The sequence below is a fragment of the Ostrea edulis genome, chromosome 4 (genome assembly GCF_947568905.1).
Source record: "Ostrea edulis chromosome 4, xbOstEdul1.1, whole genome shotgun sequence".
NCBI lineage: Eukaryota > Metazoa > Mollusca > Bivalvia > Ostreida > Ostreidae > Ostrea > Ostrea edulis.
The window spans coordinates 6220155-6247091 of NC_079167.1; the positions used below are offsets into that span (position 1 = coordinate 6220155).

General features: G+C 36.4%; 2 protein-coding genes across 3 annotated transcripts; both read left to right on the plus strand.

Moving 5' to 3' along the window:
* The first annotated feature begins 2741 nt into the window (after positions 1-2741).
* On the plus strand, positions 2742-11585 carry LOC125670634 (L-threonine 3-dehydrogenase, mitochondrial-like). The gene is made up of 9 exons (XM_048905923.1): positions 2742-2900; positions 5027-5181; positions 6098-6140; positions 7115-7185; positions 7431-7646; positions 7747-7853; positions 7940-8030; positions 9035-9301; positions 11236-11585. The coding sequence occupies exons 2-9, from the start codon at positions 5046-5048 to the stop codon at positions 11379-11381; spliced, it is 1077 nt and encodes a 358-aa protein (XP_048761880.1). The 5' UTR covers positions 2742-2900; positions 5027-5045; the 3' UTR covers positions 11382-11585.
* An 895-nt stretch (positions 11586-12480) lies between these two features.
* LOC125670633 (uncharacterized) lies at positions 12481-19073 on the plus strand. Of its 2 annotated transcripts, none has more exons than XM_048905922.2 (3): positions 12481-13571; positions 14273-14416; positions 17246-19073. In XM_048905922.2, exon 3 carries the CDS (start codon positions 17266-17268, stop codon positions 18223-18225), a length of 960 nt encoding a protein of 319 aa, XP_048761879.1. In that variant the 5' UTR covers positions 12481-13571; positions 14273-14416; positions 17246-17265; the 3' UTR covers positions 18226-19073. The 2 variants fall into 2 exon arrangements, with proteins under 2 accessions (XP_048761879.1, XP_048761878.1); XM_048905921.2 differs by having other exon boundaries at positions 14341-14416.
* The last annotated feature ends 7864 nt before the right edge of the window (positions 19074-26937 follow it).

Consider the following 26937-nt stretch of genomic DNA (forward strand, 5'->3'; position numbering starts at 1 on the left):
GGTTGAATTGGCTTTCTTGGTGATGTTATCGATATGGGTTCCCCGCTTGAGGTCCTCTGAGATTGTAATACCGATGTATGGGTCAGAGGAAACCTGCTGAAGGATGATATTGTCCAGATTATAAAAGTTGGCTTTTCCCCCGTTACTGGGGATATAGCGTTTTTAGCATTAAACTTCATGCCCCACGACTTGGCCCTTTTTTCCAGGTTTTGTAAGTCCTGTTGTATTATGGCGGGATCTTCCTGAGACTAATTTAGCGGTAGAGCAAACAGTCATCTGCCAACTGTCTTGTCTGGGGGCGTATATGCGTTGGAAGATCATTAATATGGCATAAGAATAAGATAGGGCGGAGGAGGGCCCCATGCGGGACCCCAGAGTCCACGGTAACTTGTTTTGTTCTCTGGCCTTCTAAATCAAACTGCAATGCCCTGTTTGTGAGGAAACGTGTCAGCCATGCATGTACATATATCTGACCGTCTATACCATATTATGTCAGTTTGTGTAATGAATGTTTGTGCGGCACGGTGTCAAATGCCTTGGAAAAATCTAATATGTCACAGTATTTTGGGTGTTGCTATCGTATGCACGTAGGAGGTCTTCCATGGTGACTATGAGTTGGGATTCACATGAGCAACCGGACCTGAGTCCATCGTTTAGGTTGGTGAGTATGGCGTTGTCCTCTAGGTGTGTCATAAGGTGGTGACATATGATGTGCTCAGGTTAGTGTTCTCTGCATTCTCTGAAAGGTGTTTGTCTCCCTTCTTGTATACACTGGAGATGTTCACGTTAAGCCGGTCAGTATCGAGCGATATCTGGGAAACTGCACTGATGCCGGGCGAGAGTTCGTCGGCGCAGCCAGATTTTATTCGGGATCAAATCCGGTCCATAGGCTTTAGCTAGGTTTAACTTTAGTAAGATATTGTTGACTCCATTAACGTCGATAATGTTTGTGAGTGGGTGGCTAAATCAGCCTACCCCTTTTTTTTGCTGCATCGCGCCTCAGTGAAGCCTTTGGCTTCATATAAACCCCTCCCCCATTAATGCAAATCCTGGATGTGGCCCTGATCATGTGTCACATTATAACAGAGTATGTTGAGACATGTTGTACACATTACGTTGCATACATTTTAATTATGTCTTTCATCTATACACTATCCACCGCACAGCAAAGCATAACAAGAAGCCCATGGGCCACATCGCTCACCTGAGCAGCAGTTCATAGCGATAAACAAGCTTGAGCAAAGCTATCATTATACAAGCAGCATGGTTCAGAAAAAAATCTTTTCAAAGGTAACGACTAAAAATTCATTAATTATCAAACTTAATTATTAAACTTTACAACAAATTCATTAAATGTCTTTCTTTTTTTTTTTTTCTTTTTTTTTTTTTTTGCATTTTGTGATTATCTCCCCTTCATTTGAACAGACTTGAATCCCCTCCTTCCCCTGAGAATGCTTGGTGCCAAGTTTGATTGAAATTAACCCAATGATTCTGGAGAAGAAGATGAAAATGTGAAAAGTTTACGACGACAACCACGGACAACGAAAAGTTTGATCAGAAAAACTCACTTGAGCCTTCGGCTCAGGTGAGCTAAAAAGTCTTCAATTTCTATAATGAATATAGGACATACTAGGTTGGAAGCTGAAAAATGTAAGAATCCTTCCAAATTAACAGATAAATTCAATGAGATTAAAAATACAATGATGGATATAATTATAAACTTGCATATCGGCAGATTCTTTTTCGTCATTTTTTTCTTCCTTGTTTTTTTCTCCTCCTCGGTACCAAGTCGCTTATTTTGATTCATAAATAAAACTCTTACATAACTTTCTATTTGTAAAAGAACCAAGGAATTCCAATAGTTCTTCTTCTAATGCATTTGCAGACGTGTTGTAAAATATATTTTAAAGAGCTATTGATACGTGGAGATTTTGCGAAAATACCCTCCTTAGTGTGCCTATTGTTTCCCCGTTCTCCGCTTAGCTGGTTATATCCGGAGTTCGTAATATAATATACGCTGAAATGCGTATGGAGTCATATAAACAATACAAGGAGCTTTCCCTTGACAAATAAATGTATTTTAGTTGTTGTTTTTTTAAATATTCAACACATTTAATCTTCATCACTTTATAACGGTTTATTGAATAGCCACAGAACTGAACAGATCTCGGGAGGAAGGGAAGGGGGTTTATCCTCACCCCCAAGGGCTACGATTTTGCAGAACTTTACGCCCTAAACAGAAGTATGCTACGTTGTGCGAATTAACCTGGGGTATTTTTTTCTTCAGTTGTAAATCCTCAATTGCATTTTTTTTTTCGTGAATTCTTAAATGTTCCTTCATTACCCGCAACTATACTTTACGTATAACTAAGTCCATAGGTAGGGTTTGTCTCGGTATCATCTTACATTGTACATGTGCATAGTGTTCTGTTTTACGTCACTTTGTAAATGTTTTCTGTGTTTGTTTACAATTTCGGACTGTAAATGTATAATAAATTATGTTCCGTTGTGGGCCCCCCATATTGGCTGAATAAAGTATTCTATTCTAATCAATTACTGTTCTATAAATTGGGGAGGGGGGTTATGATGAAGTAATTATGGACGTATTCTTGACTAAACTTTGTACATGCCGCTGTCAAAATAATATTCTATTAATTTAATCACAAGATACATCTGTATTTTAAGGTATTGACTGCGATTTTACGTTACAAGTGAACCTCAGTTGTTTAAACAGACCTTTCATTCATGGATCAATGCTCTTCTGACATACGTCACAGCGCAATAAAAACCGGATGTGTACAATACAAGCTCTCCGAACAAGGCGATTGGTTAGAGAGGACAAGCCCCCAGTCCACGAGGTTTGGCAAATAAGGAAATATACCCAAATAAAGAATACCCAGGTAAGTTTTATCAGTTCTTAGCTTCGAGAAAGTTTCTATGCGGTTTCGTTTGATCTGTGAGTAATTGATTTTACGAGGATCTAACCTAGTAGAAACGCAGAGTACGAGTTGATTTTCAGAATCAACATATTGAAGCGTTTCAGCACATATATATATACCACACTATGTCAAAAGATCGCAGGGTCGTGTCATTATATTGGACATGGTATATAAACATCTCTTCTAGATGGTCATGGGCTTTTAATTTCCAACCATTTGACAATATGTACATGTTCGTAGTACGTATAAATCGCATATTTTGTATCCGTTTGGTTGTATGACAAAGAACTACATGTCTAAACTGGTAACACGGTAAAAATAATTCATGTAGGATACCAGAAACCAATGTGCTCTAGTTTTCACATATTACTGCAGGAAAAAAAAATCAATAGTCATTCAAGCATAAATATTTTTTTTTATCGATCCAGGAAATTCATAAATATAGTGATGTGACAATGTATGCATGGAAAATGAAAGGAACGATTTTCACTTTTTTAAAGGCAATATAAGTTTAGTTACATGTATATTTTCTGGAACAATGTTGCTATAGTAACCAAAATAACATTTGCAATAATGTTCTATATGTGTGATATATTTAGCGAGTTAATTTCCTTCTTGTTTGGAGTCAAAGAAGATTTGGAGAGATATCAATCGCGCTTATGAAAATTCAGAACCGGTAATCATTATTCAAAGTTGACAATTAATGACAATTTAGATATGTTGGTAGAAATTATGCTGCAGTTATATTAAAGTTCATAAATGAGGACAGTGTGGTACTAAAAAGAATTGTAACATATTGACATAGCAACTGAAATTGGTCATATTGTAAACAGGATGCTAATCTCTCACGTTATTGTATAGGGGACTTGTATCAAATTTTATAATCTTATGACTAGATTGAATTAAAAATGTCGTTAAATAATGTATGTTGACGGGGGCAAAATGGTTTATAAATACTGAAATTGTGTATTAACATTCAAGCTTAAGGGATCTAATATTTTCCTACAATTTACAGTGGATCAAAGAGGAGTGTTTTATAGCTTTTTTTCATGTGCAAGGATATGTTCACTTTCCTACTGGTATTTTGAACAACATAACAGTCATTCAATTTTGTATCAGATACAACAATGACATTGGTCACTTCGATGTTGAACCTTTTCTCCATCCTCTTCCAGGGGGAGACATATTATTTTTGTACTTCTGTTTGTCTGTCCGTCTGTCTGTCACACAATCTTGTGAACACTTCTTCCCCTGTATGGCTTATCAGATAGACTTGAAACTTTGTTCAATGCTTCATTGCCATTTGTAGATTGCATATTGTCTGGTCGGGACGTAAGGATCCAATTATTTTCCTAAATGGTATAGTTGATCTAAGATGGGTGGGGATGTGAAATAGCTTATGAACACTTACCCTTTATGGCTTATCCGATAGATTTGAAACTTTGTACAATACTTCATAACCATTTGCAGATGTGCAGATTGTCGGGACAGGAGGATCCATTTGTTATTCTTAAAGTCATAGTGGATCTAAGAGGGGTGGAGGGAGTAAATACATATACATGTAGCTTGTGAATACTTGGCTTATCGGATAATCTTGATTTTATACAATACTTCATTATCATTTCATGATGTTCACATTGTTCTGACCCAGGGATCTAATATTTTCCTACAATTTACAGTGGATCATAGAGGGGTGTTTTATAGGTTGTTTTTTCCATGTACATTGATCACATCTATATTGAATCTTTTCTCTGTCTTTTTCCTGAATGCTCAAAGTGCAGTTCATAATGTCTATGTCCCTGCTCATGCTTTCTCCTCCATGCCATGCAGTACATTAAGGGGGGGGGGGTGGGTGGGGGGGGGGGTGTAATTTGAAGCTCTTTTAGTATAGGGAGCTGGAGAGACATTTGTTTTTAGCAAAAACAAACTACATTTTTATTGCAACGGGAATGAAAGGGGGATGGGTGTAATTTGGAGCACTTTCAATTTGGGGAGCTTGGGGGACATTGCATTTGTTTTTAACAAAAACAAATTATATTTTTCATTGTTTGGTTTTATATTCAAGATTTTATTTCGATCGTTAACAGACTCTGGAGGGACATTGGAATGAGTGGACTGCCTGTTAGGAATTTGTTGCGAAGCTGTGTCCCCCGGGTATGTCTAGCACGCCAGTACAACGGTGTCAGCGGTGTAGGACCAGAGGCGACAGACAAAAATGAACATCCCAGAGTTCTGATCACAGGTAGTTCCAACCATAGCTCTCCCTGTTACAAGATCACAAAGAACATAACACACGCTCATCTTCCCTTTGAAAGCCGTGGCGTGCGATGATGCTTTGACATTTGAATAAAGTTACCCCCCCCCTTTCCAAGATTTTGTTGCTGTCTCTTTCTGCCCCCCCCCCCAATTAAATCATCATGGACACTGCATTGTTGACCTAACTTGCCCAAATTTCAAAACATTTTAACAAAACTTTGCTCATAACTTTCGAATGATGAGTGATAGGGCTCTTACATATCAGATGTGTAATTCTAGTGAAAAGACATTTCTTTTGGTACCAAGGTTTTTGACCTAGTGACACTGACCTTTTAGTTTGTCCTACTTTAAAAAAAGTTATTAGATAACATCTCCTTAACTATTTAGAGTTAGTACATTCTCACAATGTTAAGGTTTTGTGATTTCCCTTTCTGTGGAGGGTATGTAATCACGAAACCTTGACATTGTGAGGATGTATAAAGTACGACATCCATATCTTATATAGGTTTCTTATGACAAGACCTCTCATTTGATGCCATGGTATTTTTAACCTTGGAGTCTGACCCAAATTTCAAATCTTTAACTTTGCTCACACCTTTTGATAGCGTTCTCATACTGTATTTCATATATGTTTATTCCTTGTGACAAGGCCTTTCTTTTGGTATCAAAGTTTATGACCTTGTGACCTTAACGATTGACCTACTTTTAAGAAAAATTAACATAGGCAATATATTCTGAACTATTTTGAACATGAGAAGACCTTTCTTTTTTTTCTTTTTTTGGTCATCAGGGATATTGTGTTTCACAAACACATTTGTTTTTATTGTATCTTGAAAATACAATCCAGTAAATTTTGTGTCAAATAATGATAATATATATTCATGGCATCGTATATTTCACAGGAAGTCTTGGACAGCTGGGGACTGGACTTGCTAAAGTAATGAGGTAATGCTCTGTCTACAAAGCATACATAATACTAATACTATTATTATTATGTTTATAATTGTATGGCTGTGGTCTCAGTATTCACTGCCACCATGCACGGATCTAGAAAAATCTCTGACCGGGGAAGGGGGGGGGGGGTTCTACTGTAACAATTTTCCTTAGAAGAGTCTGACCTATCTAAGGGATCCATTTTTTTCATACCTTGAATAGAACCAAAGAAGGCACAAGTATTTCTTTTTGTCAAACATTATGTTGGCTTTTGATCCCTGTCTCATTCCTCAGGATTCTGGATATCGTACTTGTTCCTGATGGTATAACTGATGATGAAACAGAAGTGAGATTTTATCGATATTGGATAGTTCAGGCTTCGTCCTCTCTGTTGAGCGTAAAATTGCAATATGATAGTTTGTAGAGATACCTCTCAAACAGGATAAGAAGATGAAAGGGAAAAAAAAGTTTGGAACAAAATTGTTAAATTGAAAGAAAATGATTGCAGGGATTGAGGTGGGGCCATTACATTAGTATTGATGTGATAGATTTCAAGGACAAAATCCACCCAATAATTATGCTTTCAGTGTTTTCGTCGTTGTGCAATTTTATATAATCAATCTAGAAAATAAGTCTTAGAAATCTTATGATTCGTGACACAAAGTATTATTATCTATTACTATTCTGGTCGATGAATCCAAACAAAACTGTGATTTACAATTCTAATACATTGGTCATTTCTTCTGAAGTATACATGATATAGACTTGTTTCATGTATTGAGTTAAGTGAAAAATCGAGATCAAACATTGTCGGGTAAAGCTCATATGTCAGGACTAAGGTATTGTTAAGGCTAGCCTCACTACAAAAGGACTTGGCCACAGGTTTTCAAACTCATCTTGCTTTCCTTTTCGACTTCCGGTTTTGGACACAATTCAAAATGCCTTTGTAGATCTGTTTTAAATGTAATGTGTTCGATATTTTACAGACAGCGTTATGGACAAAATAATGTTATCATGTCCGACATCCTGAAACCATCCAAACAGATTCTGGAAAGTGGTAAGTGACTTGCCCCATGAAGTGTGATATAATGGTGTTGGTCTGTTGCATTTGTCGTCGTTTTAATTACATTGTAATTCATTTTCAATAGGCGATACAAGTCTCAACATCTGTAGTACATATATGTGTAGATTTTCAAATAATATAAAGGTGGTATGTAGAAAGTCAAGTATTTTCTGCTACAATAGTTGCTGGTGATGAAGTCCATTTTTCAGTTTAAGTATATAGATTTTCCTTATGATCAGGTCCCTATGTCTTTGCCGATATTTTGGACTTTAAGAAGCTTCAGGAACTGATAGTGAACCACAACATAGACTGGATAATCCACTTCAGCGCGCTGCTCAGTGCCATAGGAGAAAACAATGTTCCACTGGCCATGCGTGTCAACATCGAAGGTCTCCATAACGTGTTGGAGTTGGCCAAGCAATACAGACTAAAACTGTTTGTACCAAGTACCATAGGTACCGTGTATACCAAGTGTCAGTTTTGCTATTCTGATGTAATATAGAATTCCTCAGTATTTCACTGCAATGATTTATTGTATGTTGACCATATTATTAGGAGCGTTTGGTCCAGACTCGCCACGAGACCCCACTCCCGACATGTGTATACAGCGCCCAAGGACGATTTATGGAGTGTCCAAGGTTCACGCAGAACTAATGGGCGAGGTACGCTTTTATTCATTCTATAAGCATGTTGTTTGAAAATGATTGATAAATTCTTGTATCATGTTTCGGAACGTTCATATTTACAGTACTACTATCACAAGTTTGGTCTAGACTTCCGGAGTTTACGATTTCCAGGTATCATATCAGCAGACACAAACCCGGGCGGTGGCACCACAGGTACGCGTCAATATAACTTCGTTGGGTGTCTTCTTTGAAAAGTTCAATGCTCTCTTTTTGTCAATTATAGACTTATGGACATTCAATTACTCGATGTTTCTGACATTTTCTCGAAAAGTATTTTTTAATCTCCTCGAAAAGAAGAGTTCTTGTGTGATTTCCGAAATACTGCCATACTCTGTATATTGGCTTGGGTAGCTCAGTAGTTAGATCACCTAACTACACATGAAGTAATACATGGGTCTCGGGTTTGATCCCCGATTGTTCCAGAAGATTTTTCTCTCTTCTTCGCAAACTTTGTAATGTCCATAATTATATATAACCTTCTGTAATGCATATGAGCTGACTTTACATTTTTACTTGCAACAATCAGGAACTATGAAATCACAATACCGGTATGCTACATATGCAACTCTAAAACAGACATGATAATACACCCCAAGATTTTTTGTAGAAACGAGATCGAATGCAAGTGAAATGTCACGAAAAAATTTATATTATTGAGAAACGTCGCGTATGTCCTTTAATGGGGCATGGACACGATTTGAGCTGAAAATTTTCAAATTTTATTTTTCCATTTTTATTGTATTTCGAATCGTTAACCAAACTTTGAATATCAATTGTTCAGTTACAGGTGAGATACAGCACTTACAATTCCTTGTTATGTAAACAAGGCTGTGCATATATAGATTGCTTAATCGAAAATTTCATGATTAAAACAAAATGAGATATGTCAAACACTAGAAACTATTTAATTGTGTTCAGAATTAACTGGTAATTTGAAAAACTCTGCTTGAAACGAAACTTTTACTAGGATATTTAACCTATGTTAACAAATACTTGGCACAAGCCTTATTTACATAACAGAGAATTGCGAGCTCTGTATCTCCCATGTACCTCGACAAATGACATTCAATTTTTTGCTGACCATTAGAAACACCTTATTGAAGCATTCTAAACATTAAAAATGTTAATTAAAATAACATAATTTTCTATACTTGTAGACTACGCGGTGAAAATTTTCCACGACGCTCTGAAGTCTGGTCACTTTAAGTGTTACCTGCGCGATGACACCATGCTTCCTATGATGTTTATTGACGACTGTCTGCGCTCGGTTGTGGAGTTTATGGAAACCCCTGAATCGAAACTCAAAATGAGAACGTACAATGTAACGGCAATGAGTTTTACACCGAAAGAGATTGTGGAGGAAGTCCGGAATTATGTACCGGAATTGAAAGTGACGTATGACATTGATGGTCGACAAGCCATAGGTAAGTTCAACACCATCGTCGGAAACTAATAGCCTGGTTTTCTTCCTTAAAAGAAAGTGGATTTTAACCGTTTTTAGTGCATGCTAAACCCATTTTCTAATCTAGAACACTGTCGACAGATTCATGAACATCAAGAACAGAACATGTGCATGCATGAGCGTTAACAGTTTTTTACACGAGCGTTTTCGTTTTGCTTTAGAACGAACAGAAAAATATAGTACCCGTATGGTATGCACCAGTATAAAGCATTGTATAAAAAATTATTGAGTAGACCTATAGTTTACGAATGGTGGGTTTTTCAATGTTTAGAAACGTGGTACATGTATATTAAAGCTTGTTCTCATGCCATTTCATGTGATGTAGTTTATATAGAAACGCATCACATCTATGAAGACACTTAACTCTGTAAAATACGTAAAACACGTCTGAAACTTTCGTAGCCAACTTATCAATGCTAACGTTCGAGATGAATATGCTCACATGTTGACATGCAATTTGTTTATATGCCAACGACATAAGTCGTCACCATTGTCGGTGAAGGGCTGCAAAATTTAGACCTATGTTTGGCGCTTACGGTCTTTCAGCAGGGAGGAATCTTTGTCGCGCCACACCTGCTGTGACAAGGGACCTCGTTTTTTGTGGTCTCATCAGAAGGACTGTCCCACTTAGTAGGCTCTTAAGCACTACTATTCTGACGCGGATCATATTTAAGTTGCATGTTGAGATAAATAAATAAGTAGCAGTTCTCAAGGAAAATGACACATTTAGGTGAAAATACTCACAATTTGCTCATTGAAACGAATTTTTTAAAAGACTTCTGTATCTTGCATGTTAACAAAAATATGTTGCTAATTGACAAACTTATCTTGCGTGTTAAAGCAATACAAGCTGTAACTGACAATAAATAAAAATGAAAAATAAAAGAACAAATAGAATGACATATTTGGGTTAGAATGGAATCAGAGTGGATCTGAAGCAATAAAACCGCCAAATCAGCAGAAAATGTCGATTCTTCCAGACAGTAATATCCCAGAAGAGAGGCATTGCGCACGTGTCAGATTTGTATACAATTTAACATAACAATTTTCTCAAAATTTCATATGAGTGGCACATTTACGTTTTTATTGCTTAGCGATTGTAATATTTTAAAACAAAAGAAATGTGTAGTAATTCACATTTGTTTCCATCTTTGTATGACCTCGATCTCAACAACCCGATTATATCCGGCAATCATCGTTCTCGTGTCCGATTACATGTATATGACAGTTGCGTCTGAGGCTCTCAAGCAATATTCCCTTGTTTATTTTGCTGAATTTTTCATCAGATCTTGAGGATTGTATTAGTTATACTGATAGGTGTTAATTAGTGCATACTTGTTGAAAAATACCGTCAGTTACAGCTTGTATTGATTTATAACCTTAAGAAATATGACATCAAAGATGCGAGTTCTCATCGTTTGAAATCGACATGCGCAGAAAGCGAAAATTCCAAACCAGCTCTAAGATTGATAAAAACGAAAGTCTCAGTCAAGTTTTAGGTATTTCCATGGCATAATTAGAGAGAATTTTTCACTCATATGGAGACGTCACCATTGCCGATGACAGACATGTGATATATACATTTAAATGTCTATATTCCTACTGTAGCAAACATTTTGTTCTTTATAAAGAGTTACGTGGGTTATTTTCTCGTTCAATGTTCTCGGGGTTCGCGAACACGATAACGGTAATCGAGAACACGTTCTCGACGTCTTCCAACCTGTTAACAGTAACTGACAAACAGATAAAACGGATCCATCACTTGTTCTCCAAGTATGGAAATGTCACAACATACGACTGTTTCTGACTTTATATGATTGAAATCGCTTTTCATATATTGGTGTCCACTTTCGTTTCAAAACTCCATTAAATTGTTAGTCACTCTCCTCATTACAGCTGATACTTGGCCAAAACGTTTTGATGACAGCAACGCACGAGCTGACTGGGGGTGGAAACATACTTTGGATCTTTCTGGGATGTGCAAGGCTATGTTTGAATTCCTGGCGCCATCTCATCAAAAACAGCAGAGGATAAAATCGTGAACTTTCCATCGACTGACAACACTTACTAATCAAGTCCTTCTTACAGAAACGAATCTCTTCAACGCAAATGAATCTCAATATTTACCACATTTAATCTTTTTTTCCTTCTTTTTTTTTTAATGAATTTCCATGCGTTTTAAATAATATATTTTTTGGTTGTTTGTTGTTACCAACTTTGTGTTGTTATTAAAGACATTTATTTTACGCTGATTTCACTTTATTTGCGTTGAAGAAATCAATTTTAGTTCGGAAGTGTTACAAAACGACGTAGTGATCTCCAAGAATAAGATTTCAGTCTATGAAATCCGTGCACAGGGGACTACGTCTCACAGTTATTGGAATATCCCAACTTCAAAATATGTTTTACTGTTACTAATCGATTTTCTTGCGAAGATTCTTTTCAATGAAAAAAAAAATTGTGAACCTTTGCAACGTCACGATCTGGGGTTATGTGCATAAATACAGAGCCAATACCAATATGTATCAAAGAGATACCTCGGTAATATTCAAATTCATCATTATTTAAAAAAAATCTTTTATCCTTTTTGATAAACAAAATGAACATTTTCAACTTTGTGTTGTCAATTTTTGCAACAACCAAAAAAAAAAAAAAAAATACCATTCACTATAAATTGATCCCCAAATAGCATCATCTGTCATTACTTGGTGTTCCGTCACTTTTTCTCATTTCATAAGGATTACAACCCCAGTCACCATTCACGTATTCACATACAACTATTCCTCAACTATCCAACCGATTTGTTGTTACATTTTTTTTTTCAAAATTGCAAAATGTCAAATCACTGTGCTCGCTTCGGAAATTCAATGGTCCCGCAGATATGAAATTACTTTCCTGAGCAATCCGAATTTCAACATGGCTAACGTAGTTTCTGATTGGTTGAGACAAAATCGACGTCTCCGAAACGGCTGTGCATGTCAAGTCACTATGTGTTTAGTATAGGTGTTTTTCAGTATCGAAGAAGTAGTTTGCTAATTCACGGTGGCGAATCACGTGACTTTGGCACGACCCATTACCCGGAAAAAATGACAAAAGCCAACACAAGGGAAAATTCAAACGAATAAGTAACACCGTTATCAATAACGAATTGTCACATAATTTAGACCAACATTTGTACATGGTAGTTCTATGTACGATAGAAGGGGAGAACATTGACACAGTTTTTTGACAGTCGGAAGTTTTTGACTGAAAAAAACCCCACCCTGTCAATGTTCTCTGCTTCTATTGCACGTAGAACTACCATTTTAGTATAGGTTTGTTCCTGAGAAAATCCTACAAATTTTGATATAAGCTATGAGGCAATTTGTTATTGATAAAGGTGTTACTTACTCGTTTGAATTTTCTCTTGTGTTGACTTTCGTCGCCATTTTTTTCCCCGGGTAATAGATCATCGTAATTCGTAACCGTGGTATTGCTGCCATAATCTCGACTGAGATTCGGCTTGGCTGAATATTTTGACTGACGCCTTCACCGAATCTCGGAGCAATCCTTCATAATTCATGTTGGAAATCGGCCGGTTCTAGCAATTAATGTGCACTTAGTTGACACTGCTGTTAGCTTCAAATAAGTGATTTGACTGTTAAATCAACTCTCTATTACTATTAATTTTGCATTGCTTACCGTCTAGGTAATCCTAAAATGAAAAGAGTCCCTAAATTTTCCGTTCAATTAAACGATGACATCCATAGCACAATATTTTATCTACTGAACTTGAAGAGTTCCTATAGTCTGTATTATCTAGTTACTGATACATTGTATCTCAACATACCGTCTTGTATATCACTAATCTAAAAAAAAAATAAACTATTGGAAATCTTCAATTTCGGGAGATAAAATATTGCGCCATGGAAGTCATAATTTGAAAATAGAACGGAACATTTAGTAATAGTTTATTTTTTGGAATTTACATACTTGGAGCTTTGATAGTGACATAGATTTGGTTTAATAGTCAAGTAACTTATTTGAAGCGAACAGCAGTGTGATCCAAGTGCTTATTAATTTCTAGAATGGGCCGAAGCTGAAAGTAAATTTCCAGACATGAATTATGAAGTACTGCTCCGAGATTCTGTGAAGGCGTCAGTCCAAATATTCAGCCAAGCTGAATCTCAGCCGAGATTATTGCTGCCATGGCTTTTGATTGGATGGTTCACATCAAAACAGGACATTTTGTTGTAAGTGAATTTTAATCAAGTCGGAGACGTTGTATATATGTCTCTGATGAAGTTGACCGCTACATTTGCACTTAATTCAGCCAAGTATTGTAAGCGTGACACAATGTTCAGGTGGTGTACTCTTAACATCACAAAGGTGGCAGTCATTGGGTTCAAAGCAAAGCCCTGGGGCCCAAGTGAATAGGTCAAAGTTCATGGAATTTCTACCATGCATACACTCATCAAAGTTATAGATTATGGAAATTTCTTCTATGGCAATGCAAACACAAGTACATGTAATTTTCCTGTGACCTTTACATCTGAAAACTATTTTGGCAAGTTTGATCAGAATTGTACGTAATTTTAATCTTGTTCACAAGAGCACGCGCGAAGCACGAACACACATGAACTAACGAATGGATAAGTTGCTGGATTCTTCTGCAATCCTGTAGCGAGGGGAAAACTAAAAAAAAAAGCTTGTATCTGATTTTTAAATTAAGTTTTCGACCAATATAATCGTTGCGTTAAAGCACTGAAAAACCACTCCGCCTGTTTTGAATGAGAGCATAACTATTTTGATAATTTATAGCTTTTGTAAATTAGACCAGTTTGAATTCGCAGACTATCCTAGCAATTGGGCAACGCATCTGTTTGTTGCTACTGGACAATCTCCTATGATACATATATATGTTTTGTTGTAATTTTTTTTTTTTTTTTTTTAGATTTGCTCAATGTAAACGCGAAAAATTCAACATGACAACTAATTGCCATCTTGTAATTTTGTATGTAGATTCATCCAATAACAGGTATCCAAGCCAAACCTGCTGTTAGGGACATCGTTCACTCCTTTGATGCACTAGTACCTGGTAAGTAAGCCTGGCTGTGCAACAGGTTGTTTTCATGTAAAAATCAATGAACATTTGTTAATGCAATCACCTATTGATCTTGGAGATTTTAGCTTTGATTCCCAGAGCTTCCCGTGCTTTGGTTAATTTTCAAATGTCACGTCACTTGTTTTTCTGTAATCACAATGTTTCGAATTTTCTGCATGTGATGTAAAAAAAAAAAAAAAAAAAAAAAAAACCCAAAAACAACTGTACCGTAAAATGGCACTCAGATGGTACTAAATAGTTCCAAATCATAGTTTTCCTTTGTAACATTGATATTTTATGATAAAGGTCGACCAGACCTCAAAAATGTTGATTAGTACATTTTATAATGAAGGCGATTTTTATGAATTATATGGTCTTGTTTATCCTGTGAAGTAATTGTGATCATTGCTCAAATAATCTGATAGCTAGGTCACATGATTTCTCTCCAGACCTCTATAAAGTACAATTACTCTTAATGAAATTGATTGTACCCAGATATCGCTATTTTTATTTCTTCCGACGGGGAAAAACGAAACGTGATGCGTGCTCTGTAGTATTAAAGTAAGAACAAAGTCAAGACTGGCGGCGCAGATTTCCTTCGCTGAAACATTCACTTTCTATCACAATTTTATGGATATATAACAATGATGGGAGGCAAGCGCCGAATATCCGGGAATGTCTTGTAAAACCCAAAAAAAGAAAAATCCAGTGATTCTATGAGTTATTTGTAAAACATGAATGCAGACACTGGGAGGCAAGCTTTGATAAGAAATAATATGGAGAGGAATGGTTTACGTATGAAACTCTCAAGACTTGATGGGGAGCGAGAAGAAACTCTGTTTGACATAAGGAGAAAGGAGAAGTCAATTCTAACAAAAAGAAGGAGTTTTCGAATAAGGAGAGACAATTGTAAGAGTGGAGAAAAGGAGGAGAGTAAAGGTCATGACGTAGAAAACGTGAAGCAAACCATAGAGCGCGGCACGTGCCACTCGGTGCGTCACCTACAAGGTTCACTACGCAGAAGTCGGACCGAGAGTTGTCTTCCCTGTATACCCACGCTTCCTTCGTATAACCAACGGATGCAGAAATTAAGGGGACAGCAGCTCGAACATTCCCAAGCCGAAACTCCAGTGCCAGACGTTGACAACGAAGCAGCAGACCAAGAACACAGAGGAGGAAACAAACCAACACCTTGGGAAAGTTTGAAACAAAGCACAACAAAGACTTCTCTTGATCTAGATTTGACCAAACGAGTTTCGTCCGAAGAGAAGTTGGATTATTTAGTGAGAAATGTGTTTGAACGGTTGTACCATGGAACCAGGAGTCTAAAGAAGACACAGGAAGCTCATCTTGATGACGACTTTAATTCTCTACGATCATGCCGTTATTTAAGACTACCAAAATTAGAATGAAATAGCAGTTTACTTCTTTGAGCTCATGGGATTGTAGCATGCTACTCAAATTAATCCAGATGTGAAAAGACCACTGTTTTTACATAGTTGTGTACATTTCTTGGATACAGTTATGAGTTGCGATGCCAGTTTTCTGTGAATTGACTTTATACATGACGATATTGCTGTGGGGGATTGCAATCATTATATCACCTTAGAATTTCTTGCCGTGTAATTGCTTCACACACATAAATTTTAGCGTAATTACTGATATTTTTTGTTTTGTTGTAATGAATTGCAATCGCAAATGTGATCTCTTGTGGCCAGTCGTTATTGATTTCCGATTTCTATGGCAATTTGTAAACATCTCGAAGCTTGTTTACTGAAAGTGCACTGCTGTTTTATCATGTAGGCCTATCTGTTTTCATTCAACAACAAAACATTCTTGTACGGTTAAATTTCCTTTTCTTTACATTCGGATTAATGCATGTTCAGTATTTTGTTTATCATAACCCCTTCGTTATGATATAGACCAGCTATTCGCATATTTCAGATTACGGGTACCTATCTAACCAAGCTCTCTGTTCAACATCCTTGTAATCAAATCGAAGATTTTTTTTAATTAATCGCGATATTTAACAATTCGAGATTAAAAGTAGGCTCCTGTCAGTTTCCATGACTGACTTAATCCCAACACCCCTTCCAAAACCCTAATTCGATACGTCTATTAAAGAGAATTCGCACTTTTGACCGTCCTTGATGTCGGATAGGTCGACGCCCGACTCTACCGGTAAGTCTTCTCCCGGTATCCATGCATTAGTAATGGAAGTCGGATGTATAATCAAACTGTAATTAATTTAATGTGCGCCAGGACAGGAAGGTTTGCTTTTCGCCAAATTGTCTGGTTACAGCAAATATTGTTTGACATCCCACCCAATGTGCGCTTACCAAGGTCTCCGTAACGTCTAATTTTGCAACAGCAGCTCCGATTGTATAAAAAAAAAAAAAAAAAAAAAAAAAAAAAATTATCGTGTCGATACTAAATTACGTATGGTTAATTTCAAAATCAGAAAAGCATGCACTTATATTATTTCCAATCTGGAAAACTAATTCTAATAAGATTTAGAATAGTTCGTACTTTTCCTTTTGCTCATTTTGACTTTGATATTCACACAAACATCAAAACATCATAGAGCATGAGAATTAAGCTTCAAATGTGAAAAACAAGATCAAATTGTACTAACAAGGAACCTTGTAACACTATTAAGACTACGGATTTAAGCATAAGACTTAGCGCTTAACTATAGCACGGGCTTTATAATCCACTTTAATATAATCGTATTTCAATTCCTCAAAGTTCATTCTGACTTGCTCCTTCAACAACTGTGTGGTGTAAAATTCTGGATCATGAAGAAAATAGCTTTGTTTTCAGAAAATCTAAATTCAGCAGAGATGCTGAGACGCCTTGAGACAGTGACAGATTATAAAAGAATACACAACTTGGATGTGCACAGACAAAACCATTTACAAAAAGACAAAGCGGAATTAGATTACCAAAGAGAAAGGCGTATTCAAGAAATTCAACTTAGCAAACGTAAATTTGTTAGGAAATATCATAAATATTTGTTTCGAAATAAAAATGAAGACAGGAAAGGTTCGGCTACAAATAAAGATGATGTCAAAGGAAAAATAAAAATAGAAGTACATCTTCCAACTGTGCGACTGGAGCGGGAGAACACTTTTTTCTCTTCAGATGACATTGTTTTAAGTGAAAGTGAGACTGATGACGATGGCAGTGACGTAGTGTCAAAGCAGCGATCAACAGAAAGGAGGCAGAGAAAGACCAAAGTGATGACGGTAAGACCGATGTCGCTTTCTTTACCGGATATTAACGAAAACGCAGCTTTTACGTGGAGTAGTAGTTCTGTTGAAAGTGGAATCTCTGGAAATGAACGCACACCAACCCCTCGCGAACGGAGCGGCAGCTTAGGTGCCCTGGCGAGACCACTTCAAGGAAGCGACCACCAGGTAAATCCTAGGGACATACATGTACCACCATTTAGAGACAGAAGTCAAAGCTTAGCTGGATTGACACGCTCTCAAACGCAATTTCCAAAAATTAAGGAAGAACCACAACCATATTTACGAACAAGAAGCAACAGTTTTCACACTATAGGCCTTCTTCAGAAAATGGATGGAAATGATTTTGAAAAGAAGACTCTTCGTCGCATGTCCCAAGCTAATACGGGAATGTTAAAGTTCAAGTACTTTGCAAAATTAATGACCCATAGCATTAGAGAACTCAAGGAAGAGTTGTCCGACGACGATCCAAAAGCGTCTGATGATAAGCAGGGTCTTTATAGAGAAATGTCGGCTTGTCGGTACCTTAGAATTCCGTCAGAGGATGATTAGTGTGCACATTGGATAGGACAGACAAATTACAAGTAATTCATGAATACGGGTTAAACTCAGCAATGAAGTTTCAAATGTTCTAATGATCGGAGTAAATTGAATTTACTGTATTTCTTTTCAATTCAGTGCACTATGATTACCCCCAAAGATGTTACTTATGAAATAATTTGAAACCAACTCTACTGTCACTGTTTCCACTAAAGATGAATCTCCATTATCGCATTGCTTGTATCAAGTCTTCAACTTTTTGAAAATACTTTCAAGTTGAAGGCACTGGATACCCGAGGTCCGTTTTATGAAATATAATACAACTACGACTGGTATTTTTTATTCGTTAAAATTGCCATCCGTGTGTAAAATTTGGGAAAATAATGTTTATGTATTAACTTCTTCATCTCTTTAGAAACCCATAAATGGAAAAAATAAAACAGTACACTTGGAAAAAACACAATATGAAATTAAGTAAACTTGATCTTAAGTCGTAAGAGCCTTTGTAAAATGCGACCCTGGCATCTATTACATTAAAATGAAATAAAATTAGTTACTGCATTTTATAAATATGACATTGATGAAAGGACCATATCGACGTTAGTCTAATGGAAATAAGGTGCATCAATATGAAAATTACATATAAATGAAAATAAAAGTAAATCGGTGTCTTTGAAAACTACAGGTAATGGGGATTTGAATAATCATAATGATAATATTGTGCAAAGATATACGATTTTCTTATGTATACTGTAAAATGGAAATCACATTTTCAAATTTTAAAGCCAAATCGATAGTTTTCATTGAGTTCGAAATTAAATTGTATCTCAAAACAATAAAATACCACGTTTTTGTTTGTTTGTTTTACGTCCCGTCGAGAATTTTTCACTCATATGGAGACGTCACCAGTTGTAGGTGAAGTACCACAAATTTAGATCTATGGTTAGTGCTTATTGGCTTCTTTAACTTGCGAACATCTGCCTTGACACGGGACCTCCATTTTTAAGGTCATATCCGAAAGACCCGTGATTCCCACTTCTAAATGCCGAACGTTTAACAAAGGAGCAATCACTGCCTCTGTTTGACGCGGCAATGGCATAGGCGGGGCTTCACGACCTCCCTGTTACGAACCAAACTAATAAAATACCAATAATTGAAATGGTATTGACAGAATATCACTTAAATGATAAATTACTAGAAGTTAGCTGAGAATTGAGGCATAATTATTTTTCACTGAATTCGAAAACAAGATGTGTTTTCTCGGATCAGGACAAAACTGTCGCTTTTTTGTCAATAGGTCCTACAAGACGCATAATAGTCCGAAAATCAATTTCACGCCGCATTTTAGATGTTTTATTAACATGCGAGTTCGAGAGGGTTTCCATATTTGAACTTTTCTTATCATTCCGAGGACACTGTAATGCTAGCTGGATGGAGGACCGAGTGGTTCATTGGACCAGTATTTACTGTCTAGAATTTATAAGGTTACAAGTATTAAATTGAACTGATTAAGTGTCATTAGAAATACGAGCACTTCATTAATAAGGAATTAATTTTGGCCAAACACTTACTTTTTCCAAGTAAGCCAGGCATATTGGTATGGCGAGCGAAAATAAAAAATGAACTGGACATACACTTAAGAAGACTTGTTTGAACGGAGACAGAAACAAGTAGAGTGTTTGGGTAAGTCATTTACGTGTGAGATACAGGTACTTCTACGTTTAGGATTTATCATACCAACATATAGATATGTTAATCAGGCACTTATGATAACACTTGCGTAATAACTATAGATTAAAACAGGCTTACCATGAATTAGTCTTGTGTATTTATTTATAGTTCATATGTATACATGTTTGACCTTAAAGAATAACAAAAGACTTAGGGTTAGTTAAAGATTTCACATACTTGTGTGCTGTATCTCTTTTCCATGTGGAAATTCCATAAGTTAATCCGTCTAAAAGATTAACTGAAAAATAAGATTAAAAAGTAAATATTAAAATCATATAAGTGTACTTTTTTAAGTAGTGCATTTTTCTAATCTTAAAGGGTAAATTCGACCGATTTAACCGTTCCGAAATAAACAGTTTCCTCCTTATCACCAGAATGTCAGTAAAACTGATGGATCCTCCCCGAACTGATCTAATCAATGAACTACATGTACTTCTCTTCATATGACGAACGACTCCCTCAATGATCAATAACTGTTGAAATATTGAATTGAAGTTTTTTCTCCTTAGGTGACCTTGACCTTTACAAAATAACCTTGAGTGACCTTTGTTTAAAAAGCCAATTGCCTATTACTTATTTTGTATGAGATGTGATCAATACCTGTTCAAATACTGTTGAAACAAAGAAACTTTTCCTCATATAAGGTTGATGTTTCCAGTGATTTTGACCTTTCCAAAATGACCAAGAGAGACCTTGGTCCAAAAGATCAATAACTGTTGAAATATCGTTGAAATAAAGGGTTTTTTCATATATAAGTTAAAGGTATATGTTCTGAGTGACCTTGACATTTACAAAATGTCGTTGTGTGTAGAACTTTGTCTGAAAGTCATTTGCCTGTTACAGAATGACCTTGATCTTTACAAAATGACCTTGGTCAAAAAGTCCCTGTCCCAACAAATATTTGTGATCAATTATGATCAATATCATTTGTTCAGAAACATACCAAATCAGTAAGTACATTTACAAACAAAAAAAAAAAAATCACATGCTATTTTTATCCGGGACACAGATCAATTGATAGAAATATCGACTGCCTTCTAATGTCAACAGCAATCAAAGTTAACCAATGGCAACCACTTTTTTGTTATGTGTGGCATATCAAACATTGTAATATCCGTTCTTTTCCATTTGAGTTGTATGTTTTTCATTTATATTGTATTACTTCCATCTATATTGTAAAAAACAAAATATAATAAAAGTATATTCAATCCAATGGGCCCCTTCCACCATTGGTGAGAATTATGCTGAAGTTTCCGAGGATGTTTTATCCCAACTAACATTGTATGCTTAACAAATAATGATCGTGGTTTCGTGTATGTTGCAGGATAATCTTCGAGGTCGAGAAGTGTTGTTTTGAAATATAAAAGTCGAGGCGATAGCCGAGGACAACATTTCGAGACCAAGAAAGTTATCCTGTAACATACACGAAAACAAGAACTTTACTTCTATTCTGCTACGGCTCAGAAATATACAGCAGACCGTTTTCCTCACAGGGGCTAAGCCCGTTTTGGGCCCGAACTCTATGATACCATAAATATGTAAATACATGTAAATAAATATACATAAATATGTGATATTAATAGAATCCTTCATTAGTACGAGTGTGGGATAGGGAAATTCCACCGAGGGGACAAGATTCGCAGTCGAGGACGAGGCTTTGCCGAGTCCTAGACAGCGAATCTTGTTCCAGAGGTGGAATTTCCCTATCCCACACGAGTAAATAATGAAGGATTATTTTTCTCACATTTTACCTACAGTTTAGTGCATAAATTTAGGAGCTTTGAGAAAATTCTAAATTATCAAAATCCTCATTTGAACTTCGATGCAAAAACTAATTAGATAGGCAGAAAGAGCATACCCGAAAATGGTTTACACTGTAAGTGTAAACTAAAAAACCCAAGGTTGTCCAACAGAAAGCTATATACATTAAAATTTAAAGATAACAATACAAAATATTTTTGCTTCACCGTGTAACGTAAATCTTCACCGTGTCACGTAAATCATAGAAAATATATGACGTCACAATCAAATGACGTCGCAGCAGTGTGAGACAGAAAAATCTCACATGGCTGTCTCACATGGGTAAAGTCTATCTCACACTGGTGATAATGTGAGAAATTTATGGTATCACAGAGTTCGGGCCCAAAATGGGCTTAGCCCCTGTAGTTTTCCTATGCAGCTACGAATTAGGTCACTGTGACGTCATGAGAGTTTTCGAAACGGCCTACATTTGTTTTTTGCTGACCAAAAATGGGTGAAATGATAGGGGTATTCTAATTTTTTTTTTTAAATATTTCAAGTATTTAGCTTGATGTTAACGGATTATATCAAATGCTTTGATTATACAGTTCAAGAAAAACTTGTCTGCGCATCGCCATGTTTACATGTATATCGCTCTCGGAATGCAGACGATTGGTTTATGAAAGGTGAAGATAACGAACAGTGATCAATCTTATAACTCCTATAAACAATATAAAATAGATAGTTGGGCAAACATGGATCCCCGGACACACCAGAGGTGGGATACTAAATGCTCTTCAGTCATTTATGAAATTGTTTTACATGTGAATTATCAGTCATCGACTTTACATTGTTTTTTGTTTTGAACATATTTTATGTACATACATGATATACAAAAGGATCAGAAACAAGACTTTACATTGCATTAGCAAAAGACGAAGTACAAGTGAGATGAGTATCAATTTTCTCATAATCAGTATTACGTATGAATGTATATTGTAAGATAATTACCGCGGCATTTCTTTGATCTTTGCAATAACCGTGGTAGAATTTCAAATAAATGATGAAAATTAAAAAAATAGATGAATAAATGAATAAACAATCCCTCGGACAAATATGATAAAATACAAATGAAAAAAATATAGGCCTACGTGTAATACAAATGGAAAATATACGATATAAGTGATTTTTTTTAAAATTACAAATGAAAAATTATGTATTATTTGTTTCATACAAATGGAAAAGATCAAATATTGCGATATTAACCGGTCCCCTATTTCCGTGCAGGACTGCTTCAGTCCAGAAGAATCTAGTTTTAAGTAGAACTGACCAGAAGCAGTCCTGCACGGAAATAAAAGCAATAAATTCTTTGTTTTGAAATTACACATGACATGAACTTCAACACTTCAAATATACAAAACAAATGAAAAAAAATTCAAAATGAATAAAAAATTACGCGATACAAAGGAAAAAGATCAAACATTGCAACGTTTGACATGCGATAGTTATGGTTCTATATTGTTTTACGTACCATTCAAGAATTTTTAGTCATATATAGACGTCATCAGTATGGAGCGCCAAATGAACAGAAACTCAAATAATTGATATGATGATATCTTTTAAAATTAATTACTTTGAAGATATCATCACTTCATTTTATGTGCACAACAACTCACTTAAAGATCTTTTAAAATAATTGTTGATAGAATTAATCATTCTGCTGAATTGATGAGCGCTAATTGAATTTTTGCTCTCTTGAAATGCATTGATGATATCAACAACTGAATTGATGCGAGCTACAATTCCATTAATGTTTGGAAAAATTGAATTATTGCTCTCTTCAACTGAATTGTAGCGCCCATCATTTCAATTAATGCGCACAATAATTGAATTAGAGCAACTATATGATTAGAGATAATTGAATTGTTGCTCTCTTTAAAAGAATTGATACGCACATTAATTCCTTACACAAAAGCGTTGTAAATGATTAAAGATATCTGCAATTCAATGAAAGAGATCATCAAATCATTTTTACCGAGTTCCAAATGCAATCTTGCGAGCAATAATTCCACTATATTAAACCCTTACAAACAAAGATACATTGCTGGATGTAGTTAATGTTCTACCAAGTCCCTAACTTTGCTCCTCACGAAAATATTAACAGCTGTGAAGGAGAAACTTCAAACGGACTGTGCGACTACATATACCAGAAGTAGTGTAAATCAAATATAGATTCTAAAAAATTCTAAAGAACTTTTAGTTAACTTGAAATCGCAAAACTTTTCTCAAATCAACAACATCAAAACGTATGACTTTTCAACTCTTTGCACGACCATTCCTCACGATAAATTAAAGACTAGACATTTTGACACCATAGATAGCTGCTTCTTCAACAAAAACGGAAATATTCCTATCTAGTGATCCCCACGGGCGCGATTTGTGCTCCTTTGTTAGCTGGCCTGTTTTTATATTCCTATGAAGCAGAATTTATTCAAAAACATCTACGTGAGAGGAAAATATCTCTTGCTGTGGCCTTCAATTCGACATTTAGATATATCGACGACGTTTTGTCTATTAACAATAATAACTTTCTTTCATATGTCAATTCGACATATCCCAGTGAACTCGAAATAAAAGCCACCACAGAGTCGTCCACTTCTGCTTCATATTTAGATATTTTATTGAAAGTAGATATCAAAGGCAAACTAACAATTCAACATTATGACAAACGGGATGATTTCAGCTTCTCCATCGTCAACTTCCCATATTTATGTTGCAATATTTTATTATCACCTACATATGGTATTTATATCTCTCAACTGATTCGATATGCAAGAGCTTGTTCTGCGTATGGTAAGTTTATAAATCGAAGCAGGCTACTGACAAACAAGTTGATGGTGCAGGGGTTCCAACAGTCTCGATTAATACCCCCATCACACTAGGCCACGTTCGCACTACGACCATGTAAAAATTGATGATCGTAGTGCGATCGGGTACGTCGTAGTAAGGTCGTAGTAAGAACGTAGTAAGGTCTTTATGGTCGTGATGGTCGTGGAACAACTTTGAACATGCTCAAAACAAACGTAGTGCGGTCGTGGTCAAATTTGATCGTAGTGGAAGCGTAGTAAGGACGTACTAAGGTCGAATTTAGATCGGCATGGTCGTAGTAGCATCGTAATGGGATCGTGATGCAGAAGAAACCGACTGCACTGCGATTCCACTACGCTCTCTATACGACCATCCTGTTTTCACTACGTTCTCATTACGATCATCCCGTTTACACTACGTTTTCTTCACGCTTCCGCTACGATCACGGCACGTCCATACTATGTTGTTGAAGACTGTAGTAAGTTTCTACCAAGATCATCCCGTCCTTAATACGTCCTCACTACGATTTCACTGCGCGCAAGCCACGACCGAATCACGTTCTGTTCTCCCCCACACACTGGTATAAAAACTGAACAAAAGTTGCATATGACCATTGCTTCTTTGGAATCATGGAAAGGCCAGACCAAGAAATATTGATGGAGATGTTGATGCATATTCAGTATATGGCACTTAACGACCAAGCTGCTATATTGTTACTTAGGCGAAGGAGGAGGAGAATCGTAAGGCAGCGTAGATCTTGCTGGGTACGACCTTGGCTTTCTGTTGAAAAAGACTTCAGTTTGGCCATTATGATCAACTGATGAATGAATTGAGGATGGAGGATCAACAGTCCTGAAGGTTCTGAGCTGTATTTATACTGAATCTGGATCTGATTCAGCTGCTGCAAAGCGTGGCGACATCGGCGCGGAAACGTGGTAGAACCGTAGTAAGATCGTGGTAGAATCGTAGTAAGATCGTGGTACAATCGTGGCAGAAGCGTAGGAAACTCGTGTTACAGTCGTGGTGAGAGCGTAGTTAGAACGTGATGGACGTAGTGGGAGCGTAGTAAGAACTTGATGAACGTAGTGAGAACGTGGTGAAATCGTAACAAGGCCGTAGTTTAATCGTAGTGGAGTCGTGATAAGAGCGTAGTGAGGACGCCGTAACATCGTGAAGCCGGACAAAATTACAAATTCATGCCGTTCGCACTACGATCTCACCACGATCTAAAAAAATTATAGAACGTAGTGAGGTCGTGATGTAGTGTGACAGGGCCATTAAGTAAGCTTTTTGCAAATTCTATGGTCGTTAAAACGATCTAGTTTGCCAATAAACCTATCATTGGGTTAAATGCTGTCTGACGTGTTTCATACCGATTGTTAGGCCGTTCTTGGTTCACTGATTTTGACTACGGATAACTCCGTTTACCTGATCAAGATATAGGGCTTACGGCGGGTGTGACCGGTAGATAGGGGATGCATACTCCTCCTAGGCACCTGATCTCACCTCTGGTATATAATATCCAGGGAGTCGTGTTTGCCCAACTCTCTATTTTGTATTGCTTATAGGAGTTATGAGATTGATCACTTCGTTATTTTCAGTTTGAATTGATGTGCGTATCAAATCAATTATTGCTCTCATCAATTGAATTAAAGCGTGCATCAAATCAATTAATGCTCTCATCAATTGAATGGATGAGTGCATTAATTCAATTATTGCGCGCAATGATTGTATTGATGAGAGCAATAATTGATTTAATGTGCGTAGCAATTCAATTATTGCTCTCATCAACTGAATTGATGAAATCTTCAAATAATTAAAGATATCTTCATTTATATGAGTTTATGTTAATTTGGTGCTCCATACATCAGCTTTAGGTGAAGTGCCACAAATTTTATCCTATACATGGTGCACATGACCGTAGCAGAAGGGGTTCTTTAACATGTGTGATTTATCATGTTGTCATTTGGTACATATTGTCGTCGGCGACGATATGTACATACAACCTCCACCAAGTACACATTGTCGTCCTTGGACAATTTTTGTCGCCGACGACAATATGTGCCGATTCCACCAAAGACGACACATAACTTCTGCGACAAAATTACCGACAATTTTTTTTTTCAAACTACATATGTTATACTTTTTATGCAATTTAACTTCAGCTAATTCCCTATTTGAATTTTCATTATCCGAGTCGAATTCACAGGCGTCGCGAAAGCATTGACGGTCTGCAGGCTGTTAGCGGGACACATTCAGCTATAGAAGACAGTCAATGAGGAACGTGATAGAGGACATCATTGTGAACAATGGAAGGATAGTTAACGTTCATGTTTAACATATAAAATAAAATACGAGTCAAAACTGTAAACGAAATCCTCAACT

Bases quoted from the DNA above. Each gene is read 5' to 3' on its own strand.
- LOC125670634 (XM_048905923.1), top strand. From the start codon at position 5,046: ATGAGTGGACTGCCTGTTAGGAATTTGTTGCGAAGCTGTGTCCCCCGG. The intron at 7,854-7,939 runs GTACGCTTTTAT...TCATATTTACAG, and splicing joins ACGCAGAACTAATGGGCGAG to TACTACTATCACAAGTTTGG. The intron at 8,031-9,034 runs GTACGCGTCAAT...CTATACTTGTAG, and splicing joins CCCGGGCGGTGGCACCACAG to ACTACGCGGTGAAAATTTTC.
- LOC125670633 (XM_048905921.2), top strand. From the start codon at position 13,527: ATGGCTTTTGATTGGATGGTTCACATCAAAACAGGACATTTTGTT. The intron at 13,572-14,340 runs GTAAGTGAATTT...TTTTGTATGTAG, and splicing joins TCAAAACAGGACATTTTGTT to ATTCATCCAATAACAGGTAT. The intron at 14,417-17,245 runs GTAAGTAAGCCT...CTTTGTTTTCAG, and splicing joins CTTTGATGCACTAGTACCTG to AAAATCTAAATTCAGCAGAG.